Source organism: Lodderomyces elongisporus, chromosome 2 (genome assembly GCF_030384665.1).
Source record: "Lodderomyces elongisporus chromosome 2, complete sequence".
NCBI lineage: Eukaryota > Fungi > Ascomycota > Pichiomycetes > Serinales > Debaryomycetaceae > Lodderomyces > Lodderomyces elongisporus.
In genome coordinates, this window is record NC_083674.1 from 1 (window position 1) to 16,381 (window position 16,381).

At 38.5% G+C, this 16,381-nt stretch overlaps 7 protein-coding genes across 7 annotated transcripts; 4 read left to right on the forward strand and 3 right to left on the reverse strand. All coding sequences in view use genetic code 12, as the record gives it.

Moving 5' to 3' along the window:
• Positions 1 to 2,234: 2,234 nt before the first annotated feature.
• Positions 2,235 to 3,503, reverse strand: TUF1 (translation elongation factor Tu; the record flags this gene model as incomplete). Its single annotated transcript, XM_001528754.2, has 1 exon — positions 2,235 to 3,503. The coding sequence occupies one exon, from the start codon at positions 3,501 to 3,503 to the stop codon at positions 2,235 to 2,237; it is 1,269 nt and encodes a 422-aa protein (XP_001528804.2).
• Positions 3,504 to 3,959: 456 nt separating this feature from the next.
• PHO5_2 (acid phosphatase pho5) lies at positions 3,960 to 5,372 on the reverse strand (the record flags this gene model as incomplete). Its single annotated transcript, XM_001528755.2, has 1 exon — positions 3,960 to 5,372. The coding sequence occupies one exon, from the start codon at positions 5,370 to 5,372 to the stop codon at positions 3,960 to 3,962; it is 1,413 nt and encodes a 470-aa protein (XP_001528805.2).
• Positions 5,373 to 6,169: 797 nt separating this feature from the next.
• On the forward strand, positions 6,170 to 7,201 carry ECM7 (Calcium uptake protein; the record flags this gene model as incomplete). The annotated part of the gene is made up of 1 exon (XM_001528756.2): positions 6,170 to 7,201. One exon carries the CDS (start codon positions 6,170 to 6,172, stop codon positions 7,199 to 7,201), a length of 1,032 nt encoding a protein of 343 aa, XP_001528806.2.
• A 323-nt stretch (positions 7,202 to 7,524) lies between these two features.
• On the forward strand, positions 7,525 to 8,676 carry CNS1 (HSP70/90 co-chaperone; the record flags this gene model as incomplete). The annotated part of the gene is made up of 1 exon (XM_001526447.1): positions 7,525 to 8,676. The coding sequence occupies one exon, from the start codon at positions 7,525 to 7,527 to the stop codon at positions 8,674 to 8,676; it is 1,152 nt and encodes a 383-aa protein (XP_001526497.2).
• A 6-nt stretch (positions 8,677 to 8,682) lies between these two features.
• Positions 8,683 to 11,187, reverse strand: PVL30_001299 (uncharacterized protein; the record flags this gene model as incomplete). Its single annotated transcript, XM_001526448.2, has 1 exon — positions 8,683 to 11,187. One exon carries the CDS (start codon positions 11,185 to 11,187, stop codon positions 8,683 to 8,685), a length of 2,505 nt encoding a protein of 834 aa, XP_001526498.2.
• Positions 11,188 to 11,743: 556 nt separating this feature from the next.
• On the forward strand, positions 11,744 to 12,637 carry PVL30_001300 (uncharacterized protein; the record flags this gene model as incomplete). Its single annotated transcript, XM_061119217.1, has 2 exons — positions 11,744 to 11,897; positions 12,111 to 12,637. The coding sequence occupies 2 exons, from the start codon at positions 11,744 to 11,746 to the stop codon at positions 12,635 to 12,637; spliced, it is 681 nt and encodes a 226-aa protein (XP_060975200.1).
• Positions 12,638 to 13,162: 525 nt separating this feature from the next.
• PVL30_001301 (uncharacterized protein) lies at positions 13,163 to 15,175 on the forward strand (the record flags this gene model as incomplete). Its single annotated transcript, XM_001526450.2, has 1 exon — positions 13,163 to 15,175. The coding sequence occupies one exon, from the start codon at positions 13,163 to 13,165 to the stop codon at positions 15,173 to 15,175; it is 2,013 nt and encodes a 670-aa protein (XP_001526500.2).
• Between the last annotated feature and the right edge of the window lie 1,206 nt (positions 15,176 to 16,381).

A 16,381-nucleotide genomic window follows, 5' to 3' on the forward strand; every position in this document is an offset into this window, starting at 1 on the left:
TGTTTCAAGTGCATCCTTACACCGAGTTTCAAGTGCATCCTTACACCGAGTTTCAAGTGCATCCTTACACCGAGTTTCAAGTGCATCCTTACACCGAGTTTCAAGTGCATCCTTACACCGAGTTTCAAGTGCATCCTTACACCGAGTTTCAAGTGCATCCTTACACCGAGTTTCAAGTGCATCCTTACACCGAGTTTCAAGTGCATCCTTACACCGAGTTTCAAGTGCATCCTTACACCGAGTTTCAAGTGCATCCTTACACCGAGTTTCAAGTGCATCCTTACACCGAGTTTCAAGTGCATCCTTACACCGAGTTTCAAGTGCATCCTTACACCGAGTTTCAAGTGCATCCTTACACCGAGTTTCAAGTGCATCCTTACACCGAGTTTCAAGTGCATCCTTACACCGAGTTTCAAGTGCATCCTTACACCGAGTTTCAAGTGCATCCTTACACCGAGTTTCAAGTGCATCGTATATAAAATACTTCCTTAAAATAGAACATACATAAATTTCAACTCTCTCGGTTTTTCTATCGCTCATTCAGAGACATGTATAGAAATGCGGAATATCACGTGGAAACCTTCTTTACTCAGTTCAACTTGATCTTCCTCATGAACTAAACTACTCACATCACATTGAATATCAAAAACCCATATAAATCTGTACACTGATTTTTCCAAACATCAAAGAACAAATCACTAGAAACATTACCGCTAATATATTTATTCATTGACACTACGAAGGCTAGATCATTTTTTTTTTGTTTTCTCTTCGAGAAAAAGTGATGTACCTGTTCTCTATATATTTGGTTCATATTTGATGTAAACTTTTGTAGTCATCAAAGTTTTACAAGCTCCAAGCCATCACAAAACTCTTAAATTTATAACAACATCACTTTTTGTATTCTTCTTTACAATTACCAAAGAGCAACGTTTGTACTTACTTCGAGAGTTGCATAATAACTCAAGTTTGTCATTACACTTGAAATATATTCAAAGAGTTAGAATGTTCTAATTATCCAATCACGTGACTAATGCATTATAGATCAAAAATGAGTCAAGTCAGAAACCACTTGCAATAGTTTTTTTTTGAATAAAAAATTAAAGGGTCGTCTTGAAGCTAGAGAAATTGGCCACGCTTTTGAATGAGCTACCATATACACATATACTACCAATTAATCATTAAATCTATATTGTCATCTACAACGTAACCAACTGCTTCCAACAACGGTTCCTTTATCGTTTTTCTGATGTAGTTGTATAAAGTGTTTTTTGTTTTGAAGACAGAATTCATCAATCGCTCAATAACCTTCTTTTCAGTCGCTTTTTGATGCTATTACAAGGCTTATCAGTCTTTACAGCATGGCCAAACGTCATTCACATGTACAACAACAATCGCAACAAATGCTCTGGTTCATTTCTCCTGAATATAATCAATGCTCTTTTTTTTGATTTTTCCCCTTTTTGGTGATAATCTATCTCCTTGAACACGTTAATGCCTCTTAGGTTTCCAGCTTACAGTGCTTTCCTTGTTGACTACATAGCTACTTTGTGAATTTTAATACTCCTAACTTTGTGTGGACCAACTCCATATCCCAGCATTCGTTACTCACACATATAAATACATAAGTATACATACGTATACATACATGTCTATTCACTAATTCATTTGAAAGTTTACATTTCCAATGTTAGTAGTTCCACCATCTCATCCTGCTTGCATATATGCAATTTCTTCCGAACAGCAATGACAAACTTGCTTTGCATTTGGTCCGTGTCCGATATCCAGAGCAACTACTTTCTTCTTCAAATTATCCGAAACACCATCCTTATTGAATGCTATATAAAAAAAAAAAACTTTAGCTATAAACCAGCCACTATAAGTTTTTCTGAACATTTACATCTAAAAGTTGGATATACTTGATCAAAATATACAACTTCATTAGTGCCATTCCACTTGGTTCGTTACATTTGTAACTCTTTCCATCATCCATCAAAGTTTACACAACAAATGTTGCACCTTAAGCTACAAGAGTAGACATTGTGTTACACCAACAAACTTGAATCAATCCATAACCAGAGGTCATTCTACTCACTTAGCATTCTTCTTTTCTTTAACCTCTAATATTTCAAATCTCATTTTCAACGCAGAAAAACAAAAAAGCAAAAAAAAAAAAAAAATTTACGAATATATATTCTTTCTTAATCCTTATATACAAAAGTTATTTACATCTCTTACTCGATGATTCTGGTAACCATACCGGTACCAACAGTCTTACCACCTTCTCTGATGTTGAAACGTTGGTTCAATTCCAATGGTGCCAATTTGATCAAAGTACCAACCATCTCGACATTGTCACCTGGCATAACCATTCTAGAGTGGTCAACACCTTCACCTTCTGGGAAGCTAAAGTCAGCAGTGATGTCGGAGGTTCTAAAGAACAATTGTGGCTTGTAACCTTCACCGAATGGAGTCTTACGACCACCTTCTTCAGTGGTCAAGACATAGATCGATGCCAAGAATTTCTTGTGGGACTTCAAAGTACCTGGCTTGGCCAAAACCATACCTCTCTTGACTTCGTCTCTCTTGACACCTCTCAACAAGATACCACAGTTGTCACCGGCAATAGCAGCGTCCAATTCCTTCTTGAACATTTCAATACCGGTTGAAGTAGCCTTGAAGCTGAATTCACCAACAATCTCAACTTCTTCACCCTTCTTCAATGAACCTCTCTCGACTCTACCGGTAACAACAGTACCTCTACCGGAAATGGAAAAGACATCTTCAACTGGCATCAAGAATGGTTGGTCAGCATCTCTTTCTGGGGTAGGAATGTATTCGTCAACAGCATCCAACAACTTGTTGATGGACTCAACACCAATTTCTGGCTTCTTACCTTCAAGAGCACACAAAGCAGAACCCATAATGACTGGGGTGTTTTCACCGTCAAATCCATAGTGCGACAACAATTCTCTCATTTCCATTTCAACCAATTCCAACATCTCTGGGTCATCAATGGTGTCAACCTTGTTAACGTAGACAACCAAGTTTTGGATACCAACTTGTCTAGCCAACAACATGTGTTCTCTGGTTTGTGGCATTTGACCATCGGTGGCAGCAACAACAATAATAGCACCGTCCATTTGGGAGGCACCGGTAATCATGTTCTTAATATAATCGGAGTGACCTGGCAAATCAGAGTGGGCATAGTGTCTCTTGTCGGTTTCGTACTCAACGTGAGCAGCAGAGATGGTGATACCTCTGGCTCTTTCTTCTGGAGCTCTATCAATTGAACCATAGTCCAAGAAGTTGGCGTAACCTTTTTCAGCCAAAACCTTGGTGATGGCAGCAGTCAAGGTGGTTTTACCATGATCAACGTGACCAATAGTACCAATGTTAACGTGTGGCTTGGTACGGTTGTAGGCAGCGTATCCTCTAGTCAACAAAGGACGGGAGGTAAGTGCCAAACGTCTTGGCAAGAGACTTTGAATTCTTTGAAACATTGCTGTTGAATTGAAGGTAAAGTACTTGACAAGGATGTAAGGATCGCGAACGATTGGCAAAAATTTTTCTTTCCCTTTTTTTTTCACTTTTTCACTCTCAATTTTCAATTTTCAATTTTTCAGTTCAGTTTTTTTTCACTCATTTTTTATTTTTTATTTTATTTTTATTTTATTTTTATTTTATTTTTTATTTTATTAATTTCTTTATTTATTCCTTTTTTATTTTTTTGCCGAATAGTAATGTTCTGGACTCAAGATCAACAAAAAGAAAAAAAGAAAATAACACGTGGTAGCGAAATTATATTCATTTAATTAATCTAGACGAGCTGGAGCTTACAAAAGGGATTAATCGTATACATACATTTATCCTTTTATTTTATAAAAATAGAGTTCTTAAAGAATTGGAAATGAAGCCAAAAGCCTCAAATGTTATGCCACAAAATGTCTTGTAATATATTACTGGTCTATTAATGGCGCGTTATACTCTTGCTGTTTATAGTCCCAGAAAAATGTCAATTGCAGCGGTCCTGACGCATTACACTGCTCTTGGAAAGAGACCTTTGACATTCGATCAGAAACAATACTGACGAATTCATCTAAAGCGCACATGAACGCTGGTCCACTACTACACCCAGGGAATGGCACTACAGCATCGTTCATAATGAATCTGATATACTTTTGGCCGCCACAATTAAACTTTTCCAAATATGTTCTTGCAGCTTGCGGGAACTGCTCAGCAGCGTTATATGGGTTGGGGAACGGGACTTGGTCTACTGGTATATCCGATTCAGGATTGATCAATCCCATGGAGGAGAGGTAGAACTCCATATCTGTATCGTGAGTAAAAAATAACCATGTCTTTGTATCAGACTCTTCTTGTAAAAGCTTCAAAGAAGCTTCAACCATGGGAGAGCCAACGGTAGTGCTCAAATTGTTTCCCTGTCCTATCTGGTAGTAGTTGACAATATCATTGCGGTACCCGCTTTTTATAAACTCGTCATTGGTAAACAACAGACAAAAGGGTGATTGGCCTCGGACATTAAGTTCAAATGCACACCATAAAAAGAGCGAAGAAACTTCGTCCAAAGTCAAATCCAAACTAGGGTTATCCACCTGCCAACGAGTCAATATATCTTGTAGATAAGTTTTGTCATAGCTTGCAATCAAGTCCAGATTGGCATTGTTGTCCAAACTCTTGCACGCATACCTTGGAGTTAAGGAGTTTGCACCCATTTTGGGATCTTCATCAATAACCACATACTTGACTTTTGTACCATCACCAGCACCATCCGCACCAGCACCATCTGCACCATCATCATAGTCATCACCTAAAAGACCTCTAGCAAAAAAGTTGGCTGTTTGAAAACATCTACCAGAGTTTGAGGTAAACACAGGCAAGGTCTCACCATTGAACAAGTCCTTGTATCTATTTGCGAAGTAAACACCGTGTCTAAACGCATTCGTAGTGCCGGCATATGGACCTTTTGAATTTTCGGGACTCGTCTCTTTCTCATAGTAATCACTATCGGTAACAAAATACTGGTATGTATTTAAAAAGGACAAGTCGCCTTTGAATTCGCCATATTTTTGAAACTTGGTCAATACTTTTTCGAAAGCAACACCATCACCTTTGGAAGGAAACCTCTCGCCGTGTCTTGAAATCATCTGCACTTGCTCAATCGAACATGTACTGGGGAAATTGGTAGATATGCCATAACCCTCACGCTGGATATACGGAGCACTTCCTCCGAGATATTTGATCACGTTGTACTGTTCAACTGAAGCTTGTTGCGGAGTTGAAACATCTTGATATACAGATTGTGGAACAAGCAACAAACTAGGATTGAGAATTCTTGACCACGACACCATATTGGATTAGAATTAAAGTTTGTTAGAGTCCATGGTATAGACAGAAGAGGGAAAGGAGGGGAAAGGGGCCAAAGGGGAAAAATGGGTTTCCGTTGCGAGGAAACAGGGTTTCTTTTGTAGTCTTTAAAATTACTTTCAATAACTCTTTTACTGCTATTAATTTTTTTATTCTTTGTTGAAAAAAGAGAAGAAGAAATTTTAAAAAAACAAAAGAACAGCAGAAACAAGTAGAAACCAATTCCTGTATGGTTTTGAGTTTCAAAACAAATGAAAAAAGCCAAAGAACCTGGCAAAAACCTTTAAAGTAAAACGTGGGCATTAATTTAACTATTCCTCTTTCCCAACCCCCTCGTCTATAAAGCGCGCGCGTGTGTATTATATGACACGAGCTCTCCCCACGCTTCTCATCAATTAATCACTCTATGCTCCTTTTCCTTCAGCACTGTAGAATTAAATCCACGACACCCTCTCTATCCCCCCTTTCTCTCTCTATCTCTATCTCTCCCCCCTTTGTAAAAAATTCCGCGCTAAGGAAAAGAAAAAAGCGCAAAAAAAGAAATCTAGGATCACAAGAGGATAAGGAATTTGTAGATAATCAACATATTATCATTGATCAACAAACAACAGACAACAGACAAACAAACCAGCCAACTGGATCAACTTACTAAATAAACAGCAGTTAAACCGATAGAATCATTCTTTTTTTTACTACCACACACACACACACATTTTTTCTCTCAACGCTACGTCCTTTTCACTCTTTACACATTAATCCCGACCCTTCCTTTTACAGACTGATGCAGATCAAGTACCTGATTTCCAGAGTTGCAAAATCATTAAAAAACCTTTCCAAACTAGAACGGTTTCTTTTATTTGTTCGCTTAGCAAGTCTATGCTCAGCATTTGTGTTTGGCTTAGTTGCCCTTATTGGGCCCGTGTTCAATAATGGTCTATACATGACCAGAATCAATACTGCGCATTTGGAAGTGTCCAATGGGCTCTACAACTCGCTACGCAACTCTGTGAGTTCTGCATCCTCCATCTTGGGAGAAACTGACTCAGGGTATGCACCTATGGGAGACAGTTTAACGAATAGTGAGATCAAATTGCTAACTGACTACGCAGAGGCACAAGTTGCTGGTGCGCCACAATACTGCACATCAACCTTGTGGACATGGTGTATTGGCGACTACGACACATACAATGTAATTGGCAGAAATGGGAAAGTTGTACAGAAAAAGAAAAACGAAGTTTTGACATGTACGAAAAAGACACATTACACCCTTGACTATCGATTACAGTTGCAAGCAATGGGACTCGAGAGTATTTTGGCCTATGCATACGAGACACAAGTACTGAAAAACTCGCAATACGATCAAGCGATTGATAAACGTACTAATCGATTGACGTTGGCTCTCAATGGAGTAATATTCCTGTGCTGTGCTGAGCTCGTACTACTATTCAGTACATTGGTTATCTATTCAAACAGAGGCAATGAGAGGGACTTGAGCAAGATCCCAAATGTTGTGCTACATGCACTAGCAGTCGTTTCAGTGATGGCGTGTCTTAGCTCAATCATTGGCTCGTCAGTCATTACAAACTTGTTGTTGATTACAAAAAACGAGGTTTCTCAAAAATTGGATGATTTTGGTGTGCGCTTTGAAAGAGGGGCAACTTGGTTCACACTTTTGTGGTTCTCTACAGTTTGCAGTATCATTTCGATGTTTAGCTGGGGTTTACCCATGTGGTGTGCCAACCCGCCTCAGGAAGAGCGCAGGCACAAGTTGGAAGACTCTGTATTTGTAGGTAGATACACCCAATACTTTTGATAGACTTAATAAAAGAAAAAACAGAAAGAAAGAGAAAGAGAAAAAGAACAGAAGGGGATTGTACAAATCACAAAAGTGTTTGTAGCTCAGCAAGTCATGGGGATTTGTTAAAATATTTGGAATTAAAAGTCTGAGATGATATTTTGTAATGATCTCATCTTGCGCGCACACACATCTTCTCTCCCTCACTCTCTCACTCACTGATTATCTCGTCTTCTCACTCACTCTCTCACGCATAATCTCTTTTAGGATATACATTCACAACGAATTATACATCTACAAATACCCTAAACCTCTATTTACTCAACATTAAAGATACAAAGATGAGCCAGGAGGAACAACCTCGTGTATCGCAATGGGAGACCCGCAAGTATGTCCCCAAAGCAGGAGAACCGGCATTACCACCACAAATATCACAATTTGCCAACAAGACCACCGATGAGGTGATGGAAGAGTTGAACCGATTACCATTTTTCATGACAAAGCTCGATGAAACCGATGGAGAAGGCGGAGAAAATATCGGTGTTGAAGCATTGAAATCTTTGGCTTATGATGGAGAGCCAGACGAGATTGCTACAAACTTCAAAAACCAAGGTAACGATTGTTTCAAGGCAAAGCAATACCATAATGCAATAGAATACTACAACAAGGCACTCGAAGTCGATTGCGGGGTTGATGACATTACCAAGTCCTTGTACTTGAACCGAGCCGCATGCAACTTGGAGCTTAAAAACTATCGTAAATGTGTTGAAGATTGCAAGCGAGTGCTCACACTTGACGAAAAAAATGTCAAGGCATGTTTCAGAGCCGGAAAAGCTTTCTTTGCAATTGAGAAATTCGAAGAGGCAAAACAGATTTTAACCTATGGTTTGAGTTTTAGCGATAGCCAAGATTTGACAACATTATTGAGTCAAGTGGAGAATAAACAAAAACAAATCAAGGACCAACTCATCAAAAGAGAAAAAGAAGAAAAAGAAAAACAATTGAAACAGGCAGTATTGGAAAACAGTATAAAATTAAGACACTATGAAATAGTAAGAACTAAAAATCCACCAGAAATGCTTAAAAGTGCCAAACTCACATTGGAGGATCCAACAGATTACCAATCGCAATTGATATTCCCGGCTTTGGTTTTGTACCCCACCACAGACGAATTTGACTTTATTGCTGAAATTAGTGAACTCACTACACCATTGGAGATTCTTGAAATGGTGCTCAACCGACCGGTTGAATGGTTTGAAGGCAAGCACAAAAACTTCCATGTCAAGACATTGGATTGCTTTATGGAAACCACTAGTGGTGGGTTAATTAAAGTTGGTAAGAAAATGGAGCTCAACCAAATTCTTCTGCAAGAAAGCCCCAAGGCTCCTTTGTTTGACAATGCATTGAAATTGTTTGTTGTTCCCAAATCCGATGTTGCCGAGTGGACTTCCAAATGGAATAAAGACATTGCTTTGCAATCGCGAAAACAATAATTGCAGCTACTTGGCTTGCTTAGTTGGAGTTGGTGCAGGCGATTGAGGTTCATGATACGACCTGTTGAACACTGCTTTCAAGTCAACTTTTGGCCGAGATGGGAAAAACTCTGATGGACTAGTTTCTTTGTTTGCCATGGCAAGCTTGCGAAGTTCTGGGGAAGTACCCCAGGGTTGAAGGATCTGCCCTTGATTTTGATCATCATCCGAGGCAATAAATGGTAAACTGTGTGGTGTAATCTTTTTCGGTGTTTGAAGAGGGTAAAGTGATTGTGCTTGTGCTTGTGATTGTACTTGTGGATGTGGATGTGGATGCGACTGCACGTGAAGCTTGTTATTATCATTGTTATTCTTGTCTACGCCATTAACACTGTTTTGGTTTATTTCAAATCGTTTTTCAGATTCGGACTTGCGCAAATGATCAACTTTAACAACCAATTTTTGTCGCTGTTTCACAGCTGCAGCCTCGTTTCTCTTTTCAGTGGTAGACTTTTTAGTAGATCTTGGTAATGAAAGGTAGTCATATTTTGGCATCAAGCGCGTCTCATTTTGTTTCTCTCCAGTTCCCTCCTTGCCGTTCCTGAAATTTTCTTGCTTTAAAGAGGTGGTCAAAAACCGGTTGCGCTCTCTTTTACCTTCCAGCTTCAACTGCCTTCTCTGATCTTTGGCTGCACTAGATGCAGTAGGTGACGTCAACCTCTCCAAGCGTGCTTCTGGCGTTAACCGAATCCTTTTCGGTGAGTTGGTTAAAACAGATAGATTGGGCTTTGTATTTTCCAAAGTAGGTAACCTATAAGGTGATACTGGTCGTTTGGGAGATTGTTTTTGGGGTTTCAATTGTTGTTGTTGTTTTTGTTTTTGTTTTTGCATTTGCTGTTGTTGCTGTTGTTGCTGTTGTTGCTGCTGGTTGATTTGTTTTTGTGGAGATGGCAGCCTTTTCGGAGATAGTGAACGGAACCGACTAATGCTCTCCCATACATTGAGTGTGGGTTGTAGTTCAGTGGTGAAGCTTCTTGAAGGAACCAAACTGAAAAGCGCTTCTTTTTCGGGACTCGATTGAAAGCTAGGGGGATCATGCATTTGTTTAAACGTTGAAGCACCTTCTTCCTTTTGTTCTTCTCTTTGTTCTTCTTTTTCTTCCTCGTCTTCATCCATGAAAGAAGCCTTCTCATGGACAACAGAGACCTCCTCATGGGTATCTTCATCAAGTTGGATGTGACGATCTGTGATTTGATCCTTGTTTATTTGTTCAACGTTCCGTGATTGTATCATCCCTTGCTTTTGCAGTGGTAATCCTTGTTGTTCGTGATGGGTCGAAGCAGTGGCTATGGGATTAAGATTGGCACCGTTATTGACACTAGCATCAAGATTGACACCGTTATTAGTAATGTCCCTTGCACTTGTTTTTGAGCTAGGAAAGCTGTTTACTTCTCTTTGCTCATGGCGCGAGAGGAGTGATTCTCGTGTAGGCAATGCAACAAATATTGAACTACGTTGATGTTGGGTTTGCCCATCTTTTGTATAGTGGCTTTCTCTTTTCTGCATTTGTTCCCTCTCTCTAAGTTCAATGTCTCTAAAAAATGAAGATCGCTCTTTGTATCTGTTAGGAATTGTTTTTCTGATGGTTTGGAAAGAGTTGTCTGAATCTGGCTCAATATATCGCGCAGGAGTTTTGGGAACTGAAAACACGTTTAAAATACTTCTTGACTTTTCCAAGTATTGAGGATGTGGTGATTTTGGAAACGCTTCAGAAACATGACTCTGTGTTGGCTGTGTTGGTTCTAGTGGTTTTAGCGGATGTGGTGATTGTGGTGGTTGTGGTGGATGCAGTATTGGTATCAGCTCTGCTACTGATTTTGGTTTTGATTCTCCTATTGTATGTGGTTGTGATGGCGTTTTACTTATATTTGTCAAATTCGAACTTCCAGGCTCAGTTTTGAAACTTTCTATGACTTCTCCTTTTATACTCTTAGTGTTTTCTGCATTCTTAGACACCACGGGTACCTCAAAAAGTGGATCATCTTCAACCGAGTTCACATTCCCTTTCACATTCACATCCTCGTTTCCATTCCTAATTCCATTTCCATTTCCATTTCCATTTCCGTTTCCGTTTCCTTTCCCACTTGGTTGTATATTCAGTTTCTCCTTATCAATAGTGTTAATGGCAGTACCATTCAACGGCTTTCTCGGCAGTGGCAAATCAACAGAGAATGGTACAGGTGTCAATATTGAAGGTGTCTTTCTAGTTCCTGAAGCACTCTTTATTGGAGAAGCGTAAGGATTACCTGCGTCTATAGATCTAAGCAGGCTAAAATCAATTGTGCCATTTAAAACCTGTTTTGTAAATCGTTTTACCTGATCAATATCGTCTAAAGTTTGTTTGTAATGTCGATCTATCTGTGCTGCCGCTTCAGTAAACAGTAGATCCAATTCATTGGCAACAAACCTTGATGAGCCAGGTACTATATCGTGATTCTTCTTTCTAGTTGCCTTGAGCGCCCAGCTGGACATCGCATTTGAGTAAAATTATCTGCTTTGATGTGTATGGGTGATTATCAGATTGCCAGCTTGCCAGCTTGTCAGCTTATATGCTTGTATGATTGTATGTATGTGTGAAGTTAGGTGTTTGGTACTTATACCAGCTTGTGGCTGTCTACCTTTCTGTGTTTCGTTGCAAACATGTACGCAATTTTGCGCGCAAATATAAAAAAATATTGGACCGTAAACGAGGCAGGAAGAAACAGAAAAAGAGAGGAGAAAGAGATAAAAAAGAGATAGAGAAAGAGGAGGAAAAGGAGAGACGCGAATTCCCCAAAGAGTCTACGGTCAAGATTATTGCCTTCCCTTCTTACTTTCTTTCTTTCTTTCTTTCCTTCTTTCCTTCTTACTTTCCTACTTTCTTACCTATTAACCTTTCCACCTCCTCACATCCTTCGAACCTCTTTCGTACTCCCTCCCCACGCTTCTTTTCCTACCTCACAATCATCTAAATTCCAATCCATATCTATTTAAACCAACTCCAACCTTTTTCGACAACTAATTTCCCCCCCGCACATCTAGCAATTCCATGTTTGCCAGCACAACTGAGGATACACTCAACTGCTCCGTCTTTGAAGGCGCCTCGGCAGTAAATTTTGCCTTTTCAATACTAATCACATTTGGCATAATCATCAGTTATATACCTCAATATAGGCGAATCTACTTGAAACGCACATCCGAAGGTTTATCTACAAATTTTCTATTACTAGGTTCGTGTTGCTCCATCTTCACACTAACAAACATCTTTTTGGTGAGCTCGAGGGCAAGACAATGTTGTTACATTGGTGCACTAAACACTTTTAACTGTATAAGCTCGCAACTCAATTTGTTCCAAATAGGTATCCAATGTGTTTGTGCCATTATGATCTTGGTACTTGTCCTTGTCCTAACTAAAGACTCAATCAAGCAAGATAAACACGAGTATGCGAGGATCGAAGTTGTTGGCAAAATTGTTATGCTCCATGGCGTTGTTTCGCTTGTTGAGCTCTTGATTGGTTTCAATTCTTCCTCGACTGTGTTGTATTCCATTGCCAATATCAATGGTTTAATCTCGGCAGCATTGACGGTTGTCAAGTATGTGCCACAAATCAACACCACGTACCATTTAAAGCATCCAGGCACTTTGTCAATCGGTATGATGTGCATTCAAACGCCCGGTGGATTTGTGTTTGCTGCGACTTTGATGTTTACCAAAGGGTCACATTGGAGCTCGTGGGTAAGCTACTTGGTTGCGGCATTGTTGCAAGGAACTCTTTTGACGCTTTGCATTTATTATGAATACTTCAATGGGAAAGCTCCCAATGGACTTACAGGTGTTCCAGCGAGTGACGAATTGGAGAGAGAAGCTGTTGATCGTATAATTGAGGAAAACACAACTGCAGCGGGACTGCAAAGTGCAAGGGAAGATAGTCCGTTATTATAGGTTTACAAAGTCAAAGTAGTGTTTTATGTTTTTTGGAAAAAAAAAAGATTTAATTGTAGATGGTAATTGTAAGTTTACTTTTGAGCATCATTTTTAGTATACTAATGGAGTATTAACTGTATATGAGTTGTATATTATTGCCGTACACTTTTGTGGTTACAAAGGCGACGCGAGTGTGTACACCAACGATGCTGCTGACAAATATGCACATTTCCGCGCACATCGCGCTTATCTTCAGTAAAATGTGGCCGTGGCAATGGCAGCAGTGTGGTATCTTGAGATCTTTCGCCACAATAACTAATATGCTTGCTAATTTTCGAAACAAGTTATAAATAAAAAATGAAAAAACCAAAAACAAAAATTGGTAAATGAAATATAAACAATCTATGAGTTAGAGTCGAATTTTTTTTTTTGTTTTTAGTTTGAATTCAGAATTAGTGAAAGTTTTTCTAAAAAATATAAGAAAGAAATAATTCAGAAATAAATTAAAGTTTCATTTACCCATACCCAGACTTTTATCCAACCATGGATGAGAAACCACTTATTAAGAACACGAGTCATACAAGGATAGTAGTGCAGAGATTGTTATTGATTCTACCATTTGTACTCTGTGCATTGACATTTTTGAGATACTCGAAGCAAACAGCAACAACAACAAGAGGATGGCGTTACTTGAACCCACTTTACCAATTTACAACTATCGAGCGAGCTGATCCATATATTGCAATTCAGGGCAATGATCCACTTCACGATAATCTTGGTCAGCCTACATTGTACCCATCTAAAGAGCATTTGCATGTTGGATCAAAGGCAATGGTTGCTAGTGATGTACCACTCTGCTCTACAATGGGAAAAGATATTTTGCTTCGAGGTGGCAATGCTGCTGATGCTGCAGTCACTGTAGCATTGTGCATTGGATCTATTAATTCTCATAGTTCGGGTATAGGCGGTGGTGGCTTTATCCTTAGTCGAAACCATTTACGCACTAGAAAAGGAAAAGGAAAAGGAACTGAAAAAGGTCACGAGCGAGAGCTAGAGCTAGAAGAAGAAGAGGAAGTTTTGAGTATCGATGCCAGAGAAATGGCACCTGAAAAAGCTTACAAGGAGATGTACCATGGCTCTTTTGTTTTGAGCAAGATTGGTGGGTTGAGTGTTGCTATTCCTGGAGAATTGAAAGGACTTGAAGAATTGTTCAAGCGTCACGGAAGTGGGAACTTGACTTGGAGTGAGTTGATCCAGCCTGTTGTTGAACTCAATCGCAAAGGGTGGAAATGTTCCAAAGTGTTTGAAAAAGTTGTTAGTATTGAATACGACTTGGTTTTGTCAAAGGTTCCCAGCTTGAGAAAGACTTGGGATTTTATTTTCAATAGCCATGATGATGGTGATGATCATGATCGATTGGTTAAGGAGGGAGATTGGATTACTAGACCCAATTACGCTAATACCTTGGAGTTGATTGCTCAAAATGGGAGTAGTGCAATCTTTTATGATCCAGAGGGGCCAATTGTGACATCGCTTGTTGAGACAATTGACAAGTGGGGCGGTATTGTTACCAAAGAGGACTTTGCAAACTACAAGGTGAATGTAGAATCTCCCATACAGTCCAAGTTGAATGAGTATTCTGTCTACACTAGTAATGGAGTTTCTTCTGGTTTGGCATTGGTTGCAGGTTTAAATTTCTTCCACAATGTGTCTACGGTTACTAATAATAATAATAATGATGATGATGATGATGACAAAGTGTTGTTCAATCACAAGTTGATTGAAAGTTATAAATGGTCAAGTTCGGTAAGAACACGATTGGGCGATTATCAAGAGCGCTCAAAAGTCATTGCCAAATATTCGCAGCACGATTGGATAAGTGAATTGCATGCTAATCAAGGTTATTCGGATTCCACAACTTTTCCTTGGAGGCACTATGATCCCAAGTATGAGCTTGTTGAGCCTCAAGGCACGTCGCATTTCTCCATTGTTGATGAAAATGATAATGCTGTTGGTATGACTACTACAGTTAACTTGTTGTTTGGCTCAATGGTGTATGATCCCAATACAGGTATTATATTAAACGACGAGATGGATGATTTTTCACAGCCAAATGCTAGCAATGCGTTTAACCTTACTCCTTCAGTTTACAATTTTGTCCAGCCTGGGAAACGGCCATTATCGTCGACTGCGCCTACAATCATCACCCATAATAATACAACTGATTTGGTTATTGGTGCTGCTGGTGGTAGTAGAATCACCAATACTGTTTTGCAAGCGATAATCAGGCTTTATTTTGCAAACTTTACTTTGCTCGATGCCATTGCTTATCCCAGATTGCATCATCAATTGATTCCCGAACACGTCATGTGTGAAAACTTGACGATTTTCAACAATGAGTTTCCTGGTATTTTTGAAAAGTTACTGGTTAAGAAGCATACGTTTATGGAGACTGGCTCGTTAACAGCAATGAATGGTATAAAGAGAATGAAAGATGGCGTGTTACATGGTGTTAGTGATTTTTGGAGGAAAAGAGGTGAAGCTGATGGATATTGATAGATTATTTCTTTTTTTTTTTTTCTTCCATTATTTTTTCTCTTCAGTGAATATAATGTGTACATGTGATATCCCGTGTATATAATAGACAAATAGCCGATGGAAATAATATTATTAGCAATAATAGATTATCTGTGGTATGCTGTAGTTCTTTGAGATCGATGAATTGGTAAACAAAAAAAAAGGTAAAAATAAAAAATAAAAAAAGAAACAGCTGGTTCAAAGTTAATTATCGGATATAGAAGCACCGGCTATTTCATGGAAGGTAGAGAGGTGGGAAGGGAAAGGAATGAGGGAGAAAGGAAGCAAGAAAGGAAAACACATGAGGACACAATGTAAGTTTATGTAAGTATTGTTTTCTGTTTTCCAAATTCTTTTTAACGCATAACCAATGGGATGTAAACCACTTTGAAAAATAAAAAGAAAATCGGAAAAAAAAAAATAAACAAAAATTTATACTACGTAAATGAACAATAAGATCTTGTAGGTTCTTGAAATTTTAGCATACTCCTTTGTTTTTATTCTGTTTCTGTTTATCTCTAAACAGCTTTCTAAATACTTTTTGTTCATTCTCTTTGCTTCTACTTTGTTTTTGCTTCTCCTGTACAGGCTACATGTTTGATTATCTCTCCCTCGACCGCCCCTCTCCGTTCCCCACAAAAAAAAAAGAAACCAATCACTCTTTAAAGAATAGGTGGAATTTTTATTTTATTTTTATTTTATTTATATTTATATTTATATTTATACTTATATTTTAATTTTAATTTTAATTTTAATTTTTCTTATTCCATGGAAAAAGCAACGATACCACTCTCGATAATTTGGGATAACTGGAAAATCCGTTCACCCATTGATGAACTCCAGCATATTCTAAAACCCCGACAAAATTGATAAAGAAAATATAAAATAAAATAAAATAAAACTACATATTCTAATCAATGTTTTCTCTGGTCAAGTACTTGTATTTGTTGTTCTTTTCATTTTCTTTTTCTTTTTAATAAACACATCTACATGACATAGTACGGATAGTTTGTTCAGCAATGTAAATTTACCCCAACTTGTGTGCTCAAACACAAGAATATGTTTGTGAAGTTCTGATTGGCTGAAATTTAACTCTTACAACTCAAACAGAATAAAAAAAATGAATTTAAAAATAAAAAATAAAGATAACTGCATGGATATATAAACTGTATCTCTTCTCCGCGG